General features: G+C 49.3%; 1 protein-coding gene across 1 annotated transcript in view; it reads right to left on the reverse strand.

The window, feature by feature from the left end:
• Positions 1–15,714, reverse strand: part of LOC115205965 (Down syndrome cell adhesion molecule-like protein 1 homolog) — a gene marked incomplete at its 5' end in the record, with an annotated part of 52,015 nt that overhangs the window by 6,065 nt on the left and 30,236 nt on the right. Inside the window, 8 exon segments of the mRNA XM_029772422.1 lie at positions 75–410; positions 969–1,163; positions 2,879–3,031; positions 3,226–3,344; positions 3,620–3,650; positions 8,356–8,511; positions 11,428–11,715; positions 11,983–12,171. Of these exon segments, the coding sequence (XP_029628282.1) occupies positions 75–410; positions 969–1,163; positions 2,879–3,031; positions 3,226–3,344; positions 3,620–3,650; positions 8,356–8,511; positions 11,428–11,715; positions 11,983–12,171 (1,467 nt within the window).

Here is a 15,714-nt window from a genome sequence, read left to right on the forward strand (position 1 = left end):
TAACCATGCTTAGAGGCCTTTACATTAGACTGACCTACAGGATCATTCTAATCAGCCGCAGGTCTCATACTCACTTTTGCCCGTCCACTCGCTCTTGTTGGCGCGGTGGGGGATGGGCACGGCAACGTTGGTAGGTCTGCCGCGGTCGTAGTCCTGGGGTTTGGGTGGCGAGGCGGTGAAGCGACACAGGCCCGTTTCGGACGGGGTGCTCATGGAGGTCATGCTGTCGGCGTTGTCGTTGGTGCCCGTGGTCATCTGGTCTGAGGAACTGTCGGAGATGAAGCACTCGGTGATCTCAAACTTGGCGTGCTGCAGGTGCTCCTCAAGCTTGGCGTGTTCGTAGGCCCGCGCCAGCTCCTCATAGGTGGAGGACGCGCTCTCTGTGGACACCATGCTGTTACGTCCCTTATCTGAGGACAAAGAGAGAGAAAGAGAGAGAGAGAGACAGAAACAGAGAGAGAGGGAGAGAGAGAGAGACAAAGAGAGACAGAGAGAGAGAGGGAGAGGGTGTTGTACATGAAAAATAGCAATCTTACACCATCTCCTTGGACTACAGATGTGTGTGTGTACGTAGCCTATGTTGTGTCCTTTGTATATGTATGTATGTCACAGGAGGTTGGTGGCACCTTAATTGGGGAGGACGGGCTCGTGGTAATGGCTGGAACGGAATGAGTGGAATGGTATCAAATACATCAAACATGGTTTCCGTGTGTTTGATGCCGTTCCATTCGCTCCGTTCCAGCCATTACTATGAGCCGTCCTCCCCTCACCAGCCTCCACTGATGTATGCATGCAAGTGTGTATATACGGCATATGTGTGCGTACGTGTATCATGAACTGTGTGTGTTTGTGTATCACAAGTGTGTATATCATGAGAGCGTGTGTGTTAAGAGTGGGTGTGTGGTCTGGTATGTAGCCTAGTCCTGAGTGTGTGCTGAGTGTGTGTGTGCATGATGTGCCAGGCTCACCCGTGTCCTGTGAGAGGCTGGCGCTGTAGCTGTCGCTCTCGGTGACGGCGATGCCATGCTGGGAGCCCACGGTGCGCCAGTCGGAGGTGAGGGTACGGGCGGGCGTGGACGACTGGCACTTGGTCAGGGTCCACTGGCTGGAGTAGCGGTTCCTCGTACTGTGGGTGGACTTCACGCTCTTCCTCGACACCGGGTCTTCCGGGGGAGAGAGGGAGGGAGGAGAGGGAAGAGGCGGGAGGAAGGTAGGAGAGGTGGAGGAGAGGAGGAAAGGTGGGGGGAAGGGAGGGTGGGAGGAAGGAGGAGAGGTGAATGAAGGGAGGAGAACACAAGAGTCAGTAAGTTAAAACCTGTTGGGGCTAGGGGGCAGTATTGAGAATTTTGAAAAAAATATGTGCCCATTGTTAACTGCCTCCTACACCAACTCAGAAGCTAGGATATGCACATTATTAACAGATTTGGATGGAAAACACTCTGAATTTTCTAAAACTGTTTGAATGGTGTCTGTAAGTATAACAGAACTCATATGGCAGTCAAATCCCTGAGACAAATTCTGACAGGAAGTGGATACCTGATGTGTTGAATTACTTTTAAGCCTATGCCATTGAAACACACAGGGACTTATTAATCATTGAGCACTTCCTACGCCATCCACTAGATGTCACCAGTCTTTACAAAGAGGTTTGAGTCTTCTACTGTGAAAACTGACCGAACAAGAGACTTGAAACGTTGGTCATAAGCGGATGGCCAATACTACTCTGCCGCGCCAGTGCATGTTTGGGTACTCTCGTTCCAATACGTTTTAAAAGAGAATGCAATCGTCCGCCTTGAATATTATTGAAGTTCTGATTGAAAAAGGCCCTAATGATTTATGCTATACAACGTTTGACATGTTTGAACGAACGTAAATATTTTGTTTTCCCTCTTTGGTGAAGACAAGTCCGGCGGGCGTCGTTCATGTTTTTGAGTAGCCTACAGGACGCGCTAACAACACGGAGCTTTTTGGACATAAATTATGAGCTTTTTCGAACAAAACCACATTTGTTATGGACCTGGGATTCCTGGAAGTGCCTTCTGATGAAGATAATCAAAGGTAAGGGAATATTTACATAGTATTTTTGATTTTCGATCTCTCCAACATGGCGCCTAGTCTGTATCGCCAAGCCTATTTTCCTGAGAACAGGACCTCGTTTATTGCAAAGTTTGATTTCCCAGTAAAGTTATTTTTAAATCTGGCAATGCGGTTGCGTTCACGAGATGTTAATCTATAATTCTTTGAATGACAATATAATATTTTACCAATGTTTTCGAATAGTAATTATTTAATTTGTTGTGCTGATTGACTGGCGGTATTGGAGGGAAAATTATTTTCTCAACATCAACGCCATTGTAAAATGCTGTTTTTGGATATAAATATGAACTTGTTAGAACAAAAAATGCATGTATTGTCTAACATAATGTCCTAGGAGTGTCATCTGATGAAGATTGTCAAAGGTTAGTGCATAATTCTAGCTGGTTTTCTGCTTTTGGTGACGCCTGTCTTTGCATTGACAAAACATTACACACAGCTATTTTCAATGTACTGTCCTAACATAATCTAACTTTATGCTTTCGCCGTAAAGCCTTTTTGAAATCGGACAACGTGGTTAGATTAAGGAGATGTTTATCTTTCAAAGGGTGTAAGATAGTTGTATGTTTGAGAAATTTGAATTATGACATTTAATTGTTTTCAAATTTGGTGCTCTTGATATTTCACCTGCTATTGATAGGGTGTACCAGGGGTGGGCCACCTAGCCCATAGAAGTTAAAGGCAATGATGGAGGGAATGGACAAGACAGATAATATAAGTCCACTATGTGTTTATCAATTGGCCAAGAACATAAGACTAAGTGCAGTTAGGGCTCTCCACTCACTTGTCCCTGGTCTGATGTCAGACATGTCAATCAGAGGGCCGGTGTTCTGGATGAGGGCGGGGTGATGCACAGACACGCCCGTACAGAAGCTCTGTGGATTCATGTTCTGGCTGAACTCTGTGTCCGTCACTGGGATGGTGGCTTTGTCTTCACCTGACAGGGATTGACAGAAGCAACAGTTATTCATGACGGAGGACTCATGCTCATTCAGGAACACCAATTTGCATTATATCCGTATCAGGTAGGCACTCAGCAACACAAAAAACACACACACGGACGTACACACACACACACGCACGCACGCACGCACACACACACACACACACACACAAACACACTACACCGACCGATCTGTTTGATGCCTTCCTTATCCTCGATGAGCAGCTGGACTCTGGGGATGTCGATGTGAAGTCGGGGGCCCTGGGGGGGCCCCTTCACAGGGGTGTCAAAGCTCCGGTTATTCTTACTGCTCCAGGGACACAAGGCATACACACACACACACACACACACACACACACACACACACACACACACACACACACACACACACACACACACACACACACACACACACACCGAACGTAAATCCCCCTACTTCAGAAATAGGAGTTCTCTATCTGCCTTTTAAGACATTCACTGTATCTAGAGGTAAGGTAACCGCAGATGTTCAGTGTGTTGTATGAATGTTTCCATTGGGGTATGAAATGTAAACAGAGGAACAGCAGAGATAAGATATATTACCTGATCAGCATCTCAGCCAGGCTTTTGGCATCTGGAGGGATCAGTAAAAAATAGCAGGGCTTCAGTTATATGGAGCACAATAAATCAGATATTAATTATGCTCTCTCTCTCTCAACACGTTTTCTTTCCTTCACTCACCCCTCAACCCTGTCTTCTGCCTTCTCCTCCCTCTCTCTCTCACCCCTCAGTCTCTTCTCCACACCTCTCCTCCCTCTCTCTCTCACCCCTCAGTCTCTTCTCCACACCTCTCCTCCCTCTCTCTCACCCCTCAGTCTCTTCTCCACACCTCTCCTCCCTCTCTCTCTCACCCTCAGTCTCTTCTCCACACCTCTCCTCCCTCTCTCTCTCACCCCTCAGTCTCTTCTCCACACCTCTCCTCCCTCTCTCTCACCCCTCAGTCTCTTCTCCACACCTCTCCTCCCTCTCTCTCTCACCCCTAAGTCTCTTCTCCACACCTCTCCTCCCTCTCTCTCACACCCCTCAGTCTCTTCTCCACACCTCTCCTCCCTCTCTCGCTCACCCCTCAGTCTCTTCTCCACACCTCTCCTCCCTCTCTCTCTCACCCCTCAGTCTCTTCTCCACACCTCTCCTCCCTCTCTCTCTCACCCCTCAGTCTCTTCTCCACACCTCTCCTCCCTCTCTCTCTCACCCCTCAGTCTCTTCTCCACACCTCTCCTCCCTCTCTCTCTCACCCCTCAGTCTCTTCTCCACACCTCTCCTCCCTCTCTCTCTCACCCCTCAGTCTCTTCTCCACACCTCTCCTCCCTCTCTCTCTCACCCCTCAGTCTCTTCTCCACACCTCTCCTCCCTCTCTCTCACCCCTCAGTCTCTTCTCCACACCTCTCCTCCCTCTCTCTCACCCCTCAGTCTCTTCTCCACACCTCTCCCCCTCTCTCTCACACCCCTCAGTCTCTTCTCCACACCTCTCCTCCCTCTCTCTCTCACCCCTCAGTCTCTTCTCCACACCTCTCCTCCCTCTCTCTCTCACCCCTCAGTCTCTTCTCCACACCTCTCCCCCTCTCTCTCTCACCCTCAGTCTCTTCTCCACACCTCTCCTCCCTCTCTCTCACCCCTCAGTCTCTTCTCCACACCTCTCCTCCCTCTCTCTCTCACCCCTCAGTCTCTTCTCCACACCTCTCCTCCCTCTCTCTCTCACCCCTCAGTCTCTTCTCCACACCTCTCCTCCCTCTCTCTCACCCCTCAGTCTCTTCTCCACACCTCTCCTCCCTCTCTCTCACACCCCTCAGTCTCTTCTCCACACCTCTCCTCCCTCTCTCTCTCACCCCTCAGTCTCTTCTCCACACCTCTCCTCCCTCTCTCTCTCACCCCTCAGTCTCTTCTCCACACCTCTCCTCCCTCTCTCTCTCACCCCTCAGGTCTCTTCTCCACACCTCTCCTCCCTCTCTCTCTCACCCCTCAGTCTCTTCTCCACACCTCTCCCCCTCTCTCGCTCACCCCTCAGTCTCTTCTCCACACCTCTCCTCCCTCTCTCTCTCACCCCTCAGTCTCTTCTCCACACCTCTCCTCCCTCTCTCTCTCACCCTCAGTCTCTTCTCCACACCTCTCCTCCCTCTCTCTCTCACCCCTCAGTCTCTTCTCCACACCTCTCCCCCTCTCTCTCTCACCCCTCAGTCTCTTCTCCACACCTCTCCTCCCTCTCTCTCTCACCCTCAGTCTCTTCTCCACACCTCTCCCCCTCTCTCTCTCACCCCTCAGTCTCTTCTCCACACCTCTCCTCCCCCTCTCTCTCACCCCTCAGTCTCTTCTCCACACCTCTCCTCCCTCTCTCTCTCACCCATCAGTCTCTTCTCCACACCTCTCCTCCCTCTCGCTCACCCCTCAGTCTCTTCTCCACACCTCTCCTCCCTCTCTCTCTCACCCTCAGTCTCTTCTCCACACCTCTCCCCCTCTCTCTCACACCCCTCAGTCTCTTCTCCACACCTCTCCTCCCTCTCTCTCTCACCCTCAGTCTCTTCTCCACACCTCTCCCCCTCTCTCTCACACCCCTCAGTCTCTTCTCCACACCTCTCCTCCCTCTCTCTCTCTCACCCCTCAGTCTCTTCTCCACACCTCTCCTCCCTCTCTCTCTCACCCCTCAGTCTCTTCTCCACACCTCTCCTCCCTCTCTCGCTCAGCCCTCAGTCTCTTCTCCACACCTCTCCTCCCTCTCTCTCTCACCCCTCAGTCTCTTCTCCACACCTCTCCTCCCCCTCTCTCTCACCCTCAGTCTCTTCTCCACACCTCTCCTCCTTCTCTCTCACCCCTCAGTCTCTTCTCCACACCTCTCCTCCCTCTCTCTCACCCCTCAGTCTCTTCTCCACACCTCTCCTCCCCCTCTCTCTCACCCCTCAGTCTCTTCTCCACACCTCTCCTCCCTCTCTCTCTCACCCATCAGTCTCTTCTCCACACCTCTCCTCCCTCTCGCTCACCCCTCAGTCTCTTCTCCACACCTCTCCTCCCTCTCTCTCTCACCCTCAGTCTCTTCTCCACACCTCTCCCCCTCTCTCTCACACCCCTCAGTCCTCTTCTCCACACCTCTCCTCCCTCTCTCTCTCACCCTCAGTCTCTTCTCCACACCTCTCCCCCTCTCTCCTCACAACCCCTCAGTCTCTTCTCCACACCTCTCCTCCCTCTCTCTCTCACCCCTCAGTCTCTTCTCCACACCTCTCCTCCCTCTCTCTCTCACCCCTCAGTCTCTTCTCCACACCTCTCCTCCCTCTCTCGCTCAGCCCTCAGTCTCTTCTCCACACCTCTCCTCCCTCTCTCTCTCACCCCTCAGTCTCTTCTCCACACCTCTCCTCCCCCTCTCCTCTCACCCTCAGTCTCTTCTCCACACCTCTCCCCTCCTTCTCTCTCACCCCTCAGTCTCTTCTCCACACCTCTCCTCCCTCTCTCTCTCACCCCTCATCTCTTCTCCACACCTCTCCTCCCTCTCTCTCTCACCCCTCAGTCTCTTCTCCACACCTCTCCTCCTCTCTCTCTCTCTCACCCCTCAGTCTCTTCTCCACACCTCTCCTTCCCTCTCTCTCTCACCACCCTCAGTCTCTCTCCACACCTCTCCTCCCTCTCTCTCTCACCCCTCAGTCTCTTCTCCACACCTCTCCTCCCTCTCTCTCTCACCCCTGTCTCTTCTCCACACCTCTCCCCCTCTCTCTCTCACCCCTCAGTCTCTTCTCCACACCTCTCCTCCCTCTCTCTCACCCCTCAGTCTCTTCTCCACACCTCTCCTCCCTCTCTCTCTCACCCCTCAGTCTCTTCTCCACACCTCTCCTCCCTCTCCTCTCTCACCCCTCAGTCTCTTCTCCACACCTCTCCCCCTCTCTCTCTCACCCCTCAGTCTCTTCTCCACACCTCTCCCCCTCTCTCTCTCACCCCTCAGTCTCTTCTCCACACCTCTCCTCCCTCTCTCTCTCACCCCTCAGTCTCTTCTCCACACCTCTCCCCCTCTCTCTCTCACCCCTCAGTCTCTTCTCCACACCTCTCCTCCCTCTCTCTCACCCCTCAGTCTCTTCTCCACACCTCTCCTCCCTCTCTCTCATCACCCCTCAGTCTCTTCTCCACACCTCTCCTCCCTCTCCTCTCTCACCCCTCAGTCCTCTTCTCCACACCTCTCCTCCCTCTCTCTCTGCACCCCTCAGTCTCTTCTCCACACCTCTCCTCCCTCTCATCTCTCACCCCTCAGTCTCTTCTCCACACCTCTCCTCCCTCTCTCTCTCACCCCTCAGTCTCTTCTCCACACCTCTCCTCCCTCTCTCTCTCACCCCTCAGTCTCTTCTCCACACCTCTCCTCCCTCTCTCTCTCTCACCCCTCAGTCTCTTCTCCACACCTCTCCTCCCTCTCTCTCTCTCACCCCTCAGTCTCTTCTCCACACCTCTCCTCCTCTCTCTCTCCCCCCTCAGTCTCTTCTCCACCCCTCTCCTCCCTCTCTCTCTCACCCCTGTCTCTTCTCCACACCTCTCCCCCTCTCTCTCTCACCCCTCAGTCTCTTCTCCACACCTCTCCTCCTCTCTCTCACCCCTCAGTCTCTTCTCCACACCTCTCCTCCCTCTCTCTCTCACCCCTCAGTCTCTTCTCCACACCTCTCCTCCCTCTCTCTCTCACCCCTCAGTCTCTTCTCCACACCTCTCCCCCTCTCTCTCTCACCCCTCAGTCTCTTCTCCACACCTCTCCCCCTCTCTCTCTCACCCCTCAGTCTCTTCTCTCCACACCTCTCCTCCCTCTCTCTCTCACCCCTCAGTCTCTTCTCCCCCCTCTCCTCCCTCTCTCTCACCCCTCAGTCTCTTCTCCACACCTCTCCTCCCCTCTCTCTCTCACCCCTCAGTCTCTTCTCCACACCTCTCCCCCTCTCTCTCTCACCCCTCAGTCTCTTCTCCACACCTCTCCTCCCTCTCTCTCACCCCTCAGTCTCTTCTCCACACCTCTCCTCCCTCTCTCTCTCACCCCTCAGTCTCTTCTCCACACCTCTCCTCCCTCTCTCTCTCACCCCTCAGTCTCTTCTCCACACCTCTCCTCCCTCTCTCTCTCACCCCTCAGTCTCTTCTCCACACCTCTCCTCCCTCTCTCTCTCACCCCTCAGTCTCTTCTCCACACCTCTCCATCTCTCTTCTCGCCCCTTTCCTCTCTTTCTTCCCTCTCTCATTGCTCTTTCCTCTCTTTTGCTCCCTCCCTTACGCAACCCTCCATCTCTTCTTCACACCTCTCCCCCTTTCCCTCCCTCCCTCCCTCCCTCCCTCACCTCTCAGTCTCTTCAGTCTCTTCTCTTTGCGTTTCTTGCGGATGACAAAGAGCAGGGCGACGACCAGAGTGACCAGGATGACGGGGCAGCCAATGGAGAAGAGCTTCTTAACGTCGTCGCCTTCGGGCCGCGCTGACTTGATGGGAGGGATGGTACCTGCTTAGAAAATATATCAGGTTACAGGACATTATATCAGCTTTTATATAAATGGGTACAAGTGTGGAAGAAGATGTATGGGGAGAGGATGAGGAGAAGAGAAACTAAATTGGTTCTAACAAATCATTTTAAAAGGAAGTCAACTGCTATCCTATTACATGAGTTGTCACGAGTTGTCACACGTCTAAACATTATAATTGGTTCTAATTCTATTTCTAAGTCACATATGGAGTATTATAAACTGCGTGGTTTGAGCCCTGAATGCTGATTGGCTGACAGCCGTAGTATAGTTGGGGCGGCAGCGTAGCCTAGTGGTTAGAGCATTGGGCTAGCAACCGCAAGGTCGCAAGCTCAAATCCCCGAGCTGTTCTGCCCCTGAACAAGGCAGTTAACCCACTGTTCCTTGGCTGTCATTGAAAATAAGAATTTGTTCTTAACTGACTTGCCTAGTTAAATAAAGGTAAAATAAAATAATTAGTTAAGCAATAAGGCCCAAGGAGGTGTGGTATATGGCCAAAATACCACAGCTAAGGGCTGTTCTTAAGCGCAACGCGGAGTGCTTTTGCAAAGCCTTTAGCCGTGGTATATTGGCCATATACCACAAACCCCCGAAACGCCTTATTGCTATTATAAACTGGTTACCAACGTAATTAGAGCAGTAAAAATAAATGTTTTGTCAAACCCGTGGCTGTCAAGGCTCAAACCACACGGGTATGACAAAAATATATATTTTTATTGCTCTAATTATGTTGGTAACCAGTTTATAGTAGTCATATCCCAGTTTGTCTATTTTCTTATGGTCTTGTGTACACCTAGCGAACAGTTATTTAAATTATATGATCATTTTTTTAGCATTTTATTTGGAACGGCAAGCCAGGCAAAATTAAACGGGCCTATTTATATAATGAATATGAATTAGGAGGGCAGAAATGATTAAATATTAAAGCATTAGATGTCTCACTAAAGGCTTCAGTCATACAAAAGTTATACTTAAATCCGAACTGGTTCTCTAGAAAATTAATAAGAATGTCTCACCCCATGTTCAAGAATGGCCTTTTCCCCTTTATTCAGATTACAACCTCTCACTTTCAGTTATTTGAAAAGGAAATAATTTCCCAAATATTGATATTAAAAAAAAGCCATATAAAGTTGGTTGCAATTTCAATTTAATCGACCTGAAAAAAACAGAACAAATAATACAACAAATATTGTGGTTAAACTCAAATATACTAATATTTGATACAGTATAAATATATCTAAAAAAAAAGGTATAATCTTTGTAAATGATGTCATAAATAGGACTGGTGGAGTTATGTCACATATGCAGCTAACAAAAATATATGGAAACGTCTGCTATAGCTAAAATTACAACCATCTAATTGCAGCATTACCGCAAAAATGGAAGAGGTAAGTGGAATGGGGGGAAGTAGAGAACTTGTCTGTCGGCTCTGCATTAAAGACCATACTTGGTTAAAAAATTGTGATAAATAGAAAAGTATACCAGTATCATTTAAAGACCGTAAAATTCACAACTCTCCCATATAGATTGCAAAATACTTGGGAAGAGATTTTCAACGTACCGATTCATGGTTTATGGACTGACACGCAAAACGACAACGGATTCAAAACGTAGAATCTTTCAATTGAAATTATTAGCAGATATTGTTGCGAAGAGACAGAATCATTAGATCATTTGTTTTGGTACTGTCCATATGTAGCTTGTTTTTGGTCACATGTCCAGGAATGGCTGAAGAATTGTAACATTTACCTGGAGCTAACTCTGTATATAGCACTGCTGGGTGATTTGAAAATTCATAGTCAATCAATCAATAATATAATAATACTTATAATAATAATAATAATTTACCATCTGTAGAAATTAGGAGAATAGAAAGGTTCTGAACTTTTGTGAAACATCACAGCACAGTTGAAAAATATATGGCAAATAGAAATTCAATATGGATGGTGTTAAGAGATAGATGGGAGGGTTTGAATGGAGCTGAAGGTTGGGAAAAAATAACAACTAATAACAACAAGATAACTAATGTAAAACATACTGTTTCCATAAAACGTATATAGGTTCAGAACATTTGCGAAAGAAATAGATGGGAGAGGTTGAGATTAGAGGAAGGACAGGAGTAAAAACAAACAGAATATAACTATTGTAAAATAGACTGTGCCCATAAAATGCATATAGTATGTATAAGCTGGAAGTCGAAGCCTAAGCGTTATTCTTTATTTGTTTAACACTTTGTTGGTTACTGCATGATTCCATATGTGTTATTTCATTGGTTTGATGCCTTCACTATGATTCTGCAATGTAGAAAATTGTGAAAATAAAGAAAAACCCTTGAATGAGTAGGTGTGTCCAAACTTTTACTGTATATATTTTCAAAAAAGATATGGGGGATTGGAAGTGATGCAGACAGTGATGTGAAGCTACAATGGAAGCTACAATGATGGAAGCTACAATCTATCTGCAATATTAAAACTGATCTACCCCCTAGAATAAAAAAATTAAAAAAATTCTAATAGCAATAAGGCACATCAGGAGTTTGTGGTAAATGGCAAATATACCACGGCTAAGGTTTGTATGCAGGCCATATACCACACCCCCTCGGGCCTTATTGCTTAAATCAACTCCTTCGATAAGGTCATTTAACTTAAACATATATATATATTTTTTTTACCAATTGTTCTCCTGCTCTAAGACTTTATTATCCATGTAAAAAAGAAATATGGCGTTCTTTTGTGGGGTTTATTTCTGTTATTGAGATACGACAGTGAAGAGGAGACAGGAAAGATTGCGAGTCAGAAGAGCAGATTCGAACCCATGCCCCTGGTACGTGTGCTAGGCTCAGCGGTGCGAACCCCTGGACCACACAGGCCGGAGAAAACAAACCAGCTTGTACTCACTGCCGTCGTAGTCCAGCGTGGCGAACTGAGAGCTCTGGTTCCCACAGCCGGCGCTGTTACACGCCTTCATCTTCAGTTCGTACCAGGTGGCCTCGCGGAGCTCAGCCAGGAACACGTCGGCGGTGGCGTTGGTGCGAACATTCTGCCACGCCCAGTTCCCCTTAGGTCTGAACTCCAGCAGCACGGCCGTGATGGGGCAGCCACCGCTCGCCCAGCCCTGTAGGTTGAGCCGGGCGTGGGTAGAGTTGACGTGGGTGAACACAGGATGGTCCTTATTGAACTGGGGCTCTGGAAGAGGTCGGGGGCAGGAGGGTGTTAGTTCTCACTAAACATTATTCTTTTTTTAAACGTCTTATGATAATATTATGATATGGTAACTGTGACTGAATTCTAGGAATCTACCTGTCCACCGCATTTACCCCTTTCACAGCTATAACCATGTTGCCCCATCCACCTGGCAGCTCCCTCCCTCTCTGCCCATCTTCTGTCCCCTAAACACCTCCCATTGTCCCTGTATCACCCGGTCCATCCTCCCCCTCTCCCCCTACCCCTCACCTCGTCCGTGGGTCTTAGCCTCGATGATTTCACTGATGCGTCCCGCTCCCACGCTGTTCTTGGCGGCCAGTTTGACCTTGTACCAGGTGCCACAGCGTAGGTTGTCCAGCTTGAAGGACCTCTCACTGGAACTGATGAACACATCCCTCCAACCCTCCATGTTGTCCACCGAGTACTGCAGCACGAAACCTGGGGAACACACGCACGCGCGTGCGCGCACACACACATCATAAGGGCTCATTTTTCTTATTTTCAGACTGTTGTAGTGCAGTGCACGATACAAATAGAGAAAATGAGAAAAAATACATTACATGTAAATAATTTTACATTTAAATGCACCAGATACCCATATATTTTTGCTATATTCAGCTGGTTCATATTTCATTGTGTCAGTACCGCTGGAAAACACCAGAGGACAATGGTGCATCATACATCTCCTCCACCTATGGAGGTTCAGATGGAGAAGGCAGCATTCATGACTGTTCTATGCTGCCATTACTTTCCCAGAAGCTCCCAGCTGGGTTTGGGAGGGCGCTGACTGGGCATATATGCAAATGAGAACACATTATGGCGTCTGCAGTCATAATCAGCTGCCTTGGATTTATAGTCTGTTTATAACTGTCATCTCTCTCCTTCTCTTATGCAGTATATCTCTAGCTCTCATCTCTAGCTCTCCCTCTCTCATGATGTCTTGCTCTCCCTCTCTCATGATGTCTTGCTCTCCCTCTCTCATGCTGTCTAGCTCTCCCTCTCTCATGATGTCTTGCTCTCCCTCTCTCATGCTGTCTAGCTCTCCCTCTCTCATGATGTCTTGCTCTCCCTCTCTCATGCTGTCTAGCTCTCCCTCTCTCATGATGTCTTGCTCTCCCTCTCTCATGCTGTTTAGCTCTCCCCTCTCTCATGCTGTCTAGGGCTCCCTCTCTCATGCTGTCTAGGGCTCCCTCTCTCATGCTGTCTAGGGCTCCCTCTCTCATGCTGTCTAGCTCTCCCTCTCTCATGCTGTCTAGCGCTCCCTCTCTCATGCTGTTTAGCTCTCCCTCTCTCATGCTGTCTAGGGCTCCCTCTCTCATGCTGTCTAGCGCTCCCTCTCTCATGCTGTTTAGCTCTCCCTCTCTCATGCTGTCTAGGGCTCCCTCTCTCATGCTGTCTAGGGCTCCCTCTCTCATGCTGTCTAGGGCTCCCTCTCTCATGCTGTTTAGCTCTCCCTCTCTCATGCTGTCTAGGGCTCCCTCTCTCATGCTGTCTAGCGCTCCCTCTCTCATGCTGTTTAGCTCTCCCTCTCTCATGCTGTCTAGGGCTCCCTCTCTCATGCTGTCTAGGGCTCCCTCTCTCATGCTGTCTAGCGCTCCCTCTCTCATGCTGTTTAGCTCTCCCTCTCTCATGCTGTCTAGGGCTCCCTCTCTCATGCTGTCTAGCGCTCCCTCTCTCATGCTGTTTAGCTCTCCCTCTCTCATGCTGTCTAGGGCTCCCTCTCTCATGCTGTCTAGGGCTCCCTCTCTCATGCTGTCTAGGGCTCCCTCTCTCATGCTGTCTAGGGCTCCCTCTCTCATGCTGTTTAGCTCTCCCTCTCTCATGCTGTCTAGGGCTCCCTCTCTCATGCTGTCTAGCGCTCCCTCTCTCATGCTGTTTAGCTCTCCCTCTCTCATGCTGTCTAGGGCTCCCTCTCTCATGCTGTCTAGGGCTCCCTCTCTCATGCTGTCTAGGGCTCCCTCTCTCATGCTGTCTAGGGCTCCCTCTCTCATGCTGTTTAGCTCTCCCTCTCTCATGCTGTCTAGGGCTCCCTCTCTCATGCTGTCTAGGGCTCCCTCTCTCATGCTGTCTAGGGCTCCCTCTCTCATGCTGTCTAGCGCTCCCTCTCTCATGCTGTTTAGCTCTCCCTCTCTCATGCTGTCTAGGGCTCCCTCTCTCATGCTGTTTAGCTCTCCCTCTCTCATGCTGTCTAGGGCTCCCTCTCTCATGCTGTCAAGGGCTCCCTCTCTCATGCTGTCTAGCGCTCCCTCTCTCATGCTGTCTAGGGCTCCCTCTCTCATGCTGTCTAGCGCTCCCTCTCTCATGCTGTTTAGCTCTCCCTCTCTCATGCTGTCTAGGGCTCCCTCTCTCATGCTGTTTAGCTCTCCCTCTCTCATGCTGTCTAGGGCTCCCTCTCTCATGCTGTTTAGCTCTCCCTCTCTCATGCTGTCTAGGGCTCCCTCTCTCATGCTGTCTAGCGCTCCCTCTCTCATGCTGTCTAGGGCTCCCTCTCTCATGCTGTCTAGCGCTCCCTCTCTCCCTCTCTCCTGCTGTCTAGCGCTCCCTCTCTCTCTGTCTCTCTCCCTCTCCCACTCCCTCTCCGTCTCCCTCAGATAGACAGATGAATGGACGAAAGGACAGATGGACAGCCAGAGGGACAGACAATAAACTTACAGAGATAGATAGACTAATACAAACACAGACAAAGTGAATCAAAGACTGCATGTCGAAAAGGTGTGAATACGAAACACTGGGCTCTATTTCTGGCTGGCGTTAAGCCAGCGCAATCGTCAAACGCACACTCGTTTGCAGTTTTGACCTGTTAAAGCCATATAGCATAAACATATAGCATGGTACGCAAACTAACAAAGCTTGCTTGGGGTGGCAATATCTGAGGTGAGCTTCTTAAAAATGTGCGCCAAAGTTCCAATTTCAGTTTGTGCTGGTGGGGATATTTAAGACCAATGTATTCACCAAGTAATCGGACGTCCCCTTTTAATCTACAGTGCATTCAGAAATGATTCAGACCCGTTGACTTTTCCACATTTTGTTACATTACAGCCTTATTCTAAAATTGATTAAACTTTTGTCTACACACAATATCCCATAAACAGGTTTGTAGAATTTTTTGCCCCCCCCCCCCCCCAAATTAAAATAAACGTAAATATCACATTTATGTAAATATTCAGATCCTTTACTCAGCACTTTGTTGAAGCACCTTTGGCAGCGATTACAGCCTCGGGTCATCTTGGGTATGACGCTACAAGCTTGGCACACCTGCATTTTGGGAGTTTCTCCAATTCTTCTCTGCAGATCCTCTCAAGCTCTGTCAGGTTGGATGGGGAGCGTCGCTGCACAGCTATTTTCAGGTCTCTCCACAGATGTTCGATCGTGTTCAAGTCCGGGCTCTGGCTTTGGCACTCAAGGACTTTCAGAGACTTGTTCCAAAGACACTCCTGCGTTGTCTTGGCTGTGTGCTTAGGGTCGTTGTCCTGTTGGAGGGTGAACCTTCCCCCCAGTCTGAGGTGCTGAGTGCTCTGGAGCAGGTTTTCATCAAGGATCTCTGTACTTTGCTCCGTTCATCTTTCCCTCGATCCTGACTAATCTCCCAGTCCCTGCTGCTAAAAAAACATCCCCACAGCATGCTACCACCACCATGCTTCACCGTAGGGATGATGCCAGGTTTCCTCCAGATTTGACGCTTGGCATTCAGGCCAAAGAGTTCAATCTTTGTTTCATCAGACCAGAGAATCCTGTTTCTAATGGTCTGAGAGTCCATTAGGTGCCTTTCGGCAAACTCCAATTGGGCTATCATGTGCCTTTTACTGAGGAGTGGCTTCCGTCTGGCTACCCTACCATAAAGGCCTGAATGGTGGAGTGCTGCAGAGATGGTTGTCCTTCTGGAAGGTTCTCCCATCTCCACGGAGGAACTCTGGAGCTTTGTCACAGTGACCAACGGGTTCTTGGTCACCTCCCTGACCAAGGCCGTTCTCCCCCAATTCC

This window comes from Salmo trutta, chromosome 13, assembly GCF_901001165.1.
Source record: "Salmo trutta chromosome 13, fSalTru1.1, whole genome shotgun sequence".
Lineage (NCBI taxonomy): Eukaryota > Metazoa > Chordata > Actinopteri > Salmoniformes > Salmonidae > Salmo > Salmo trutta.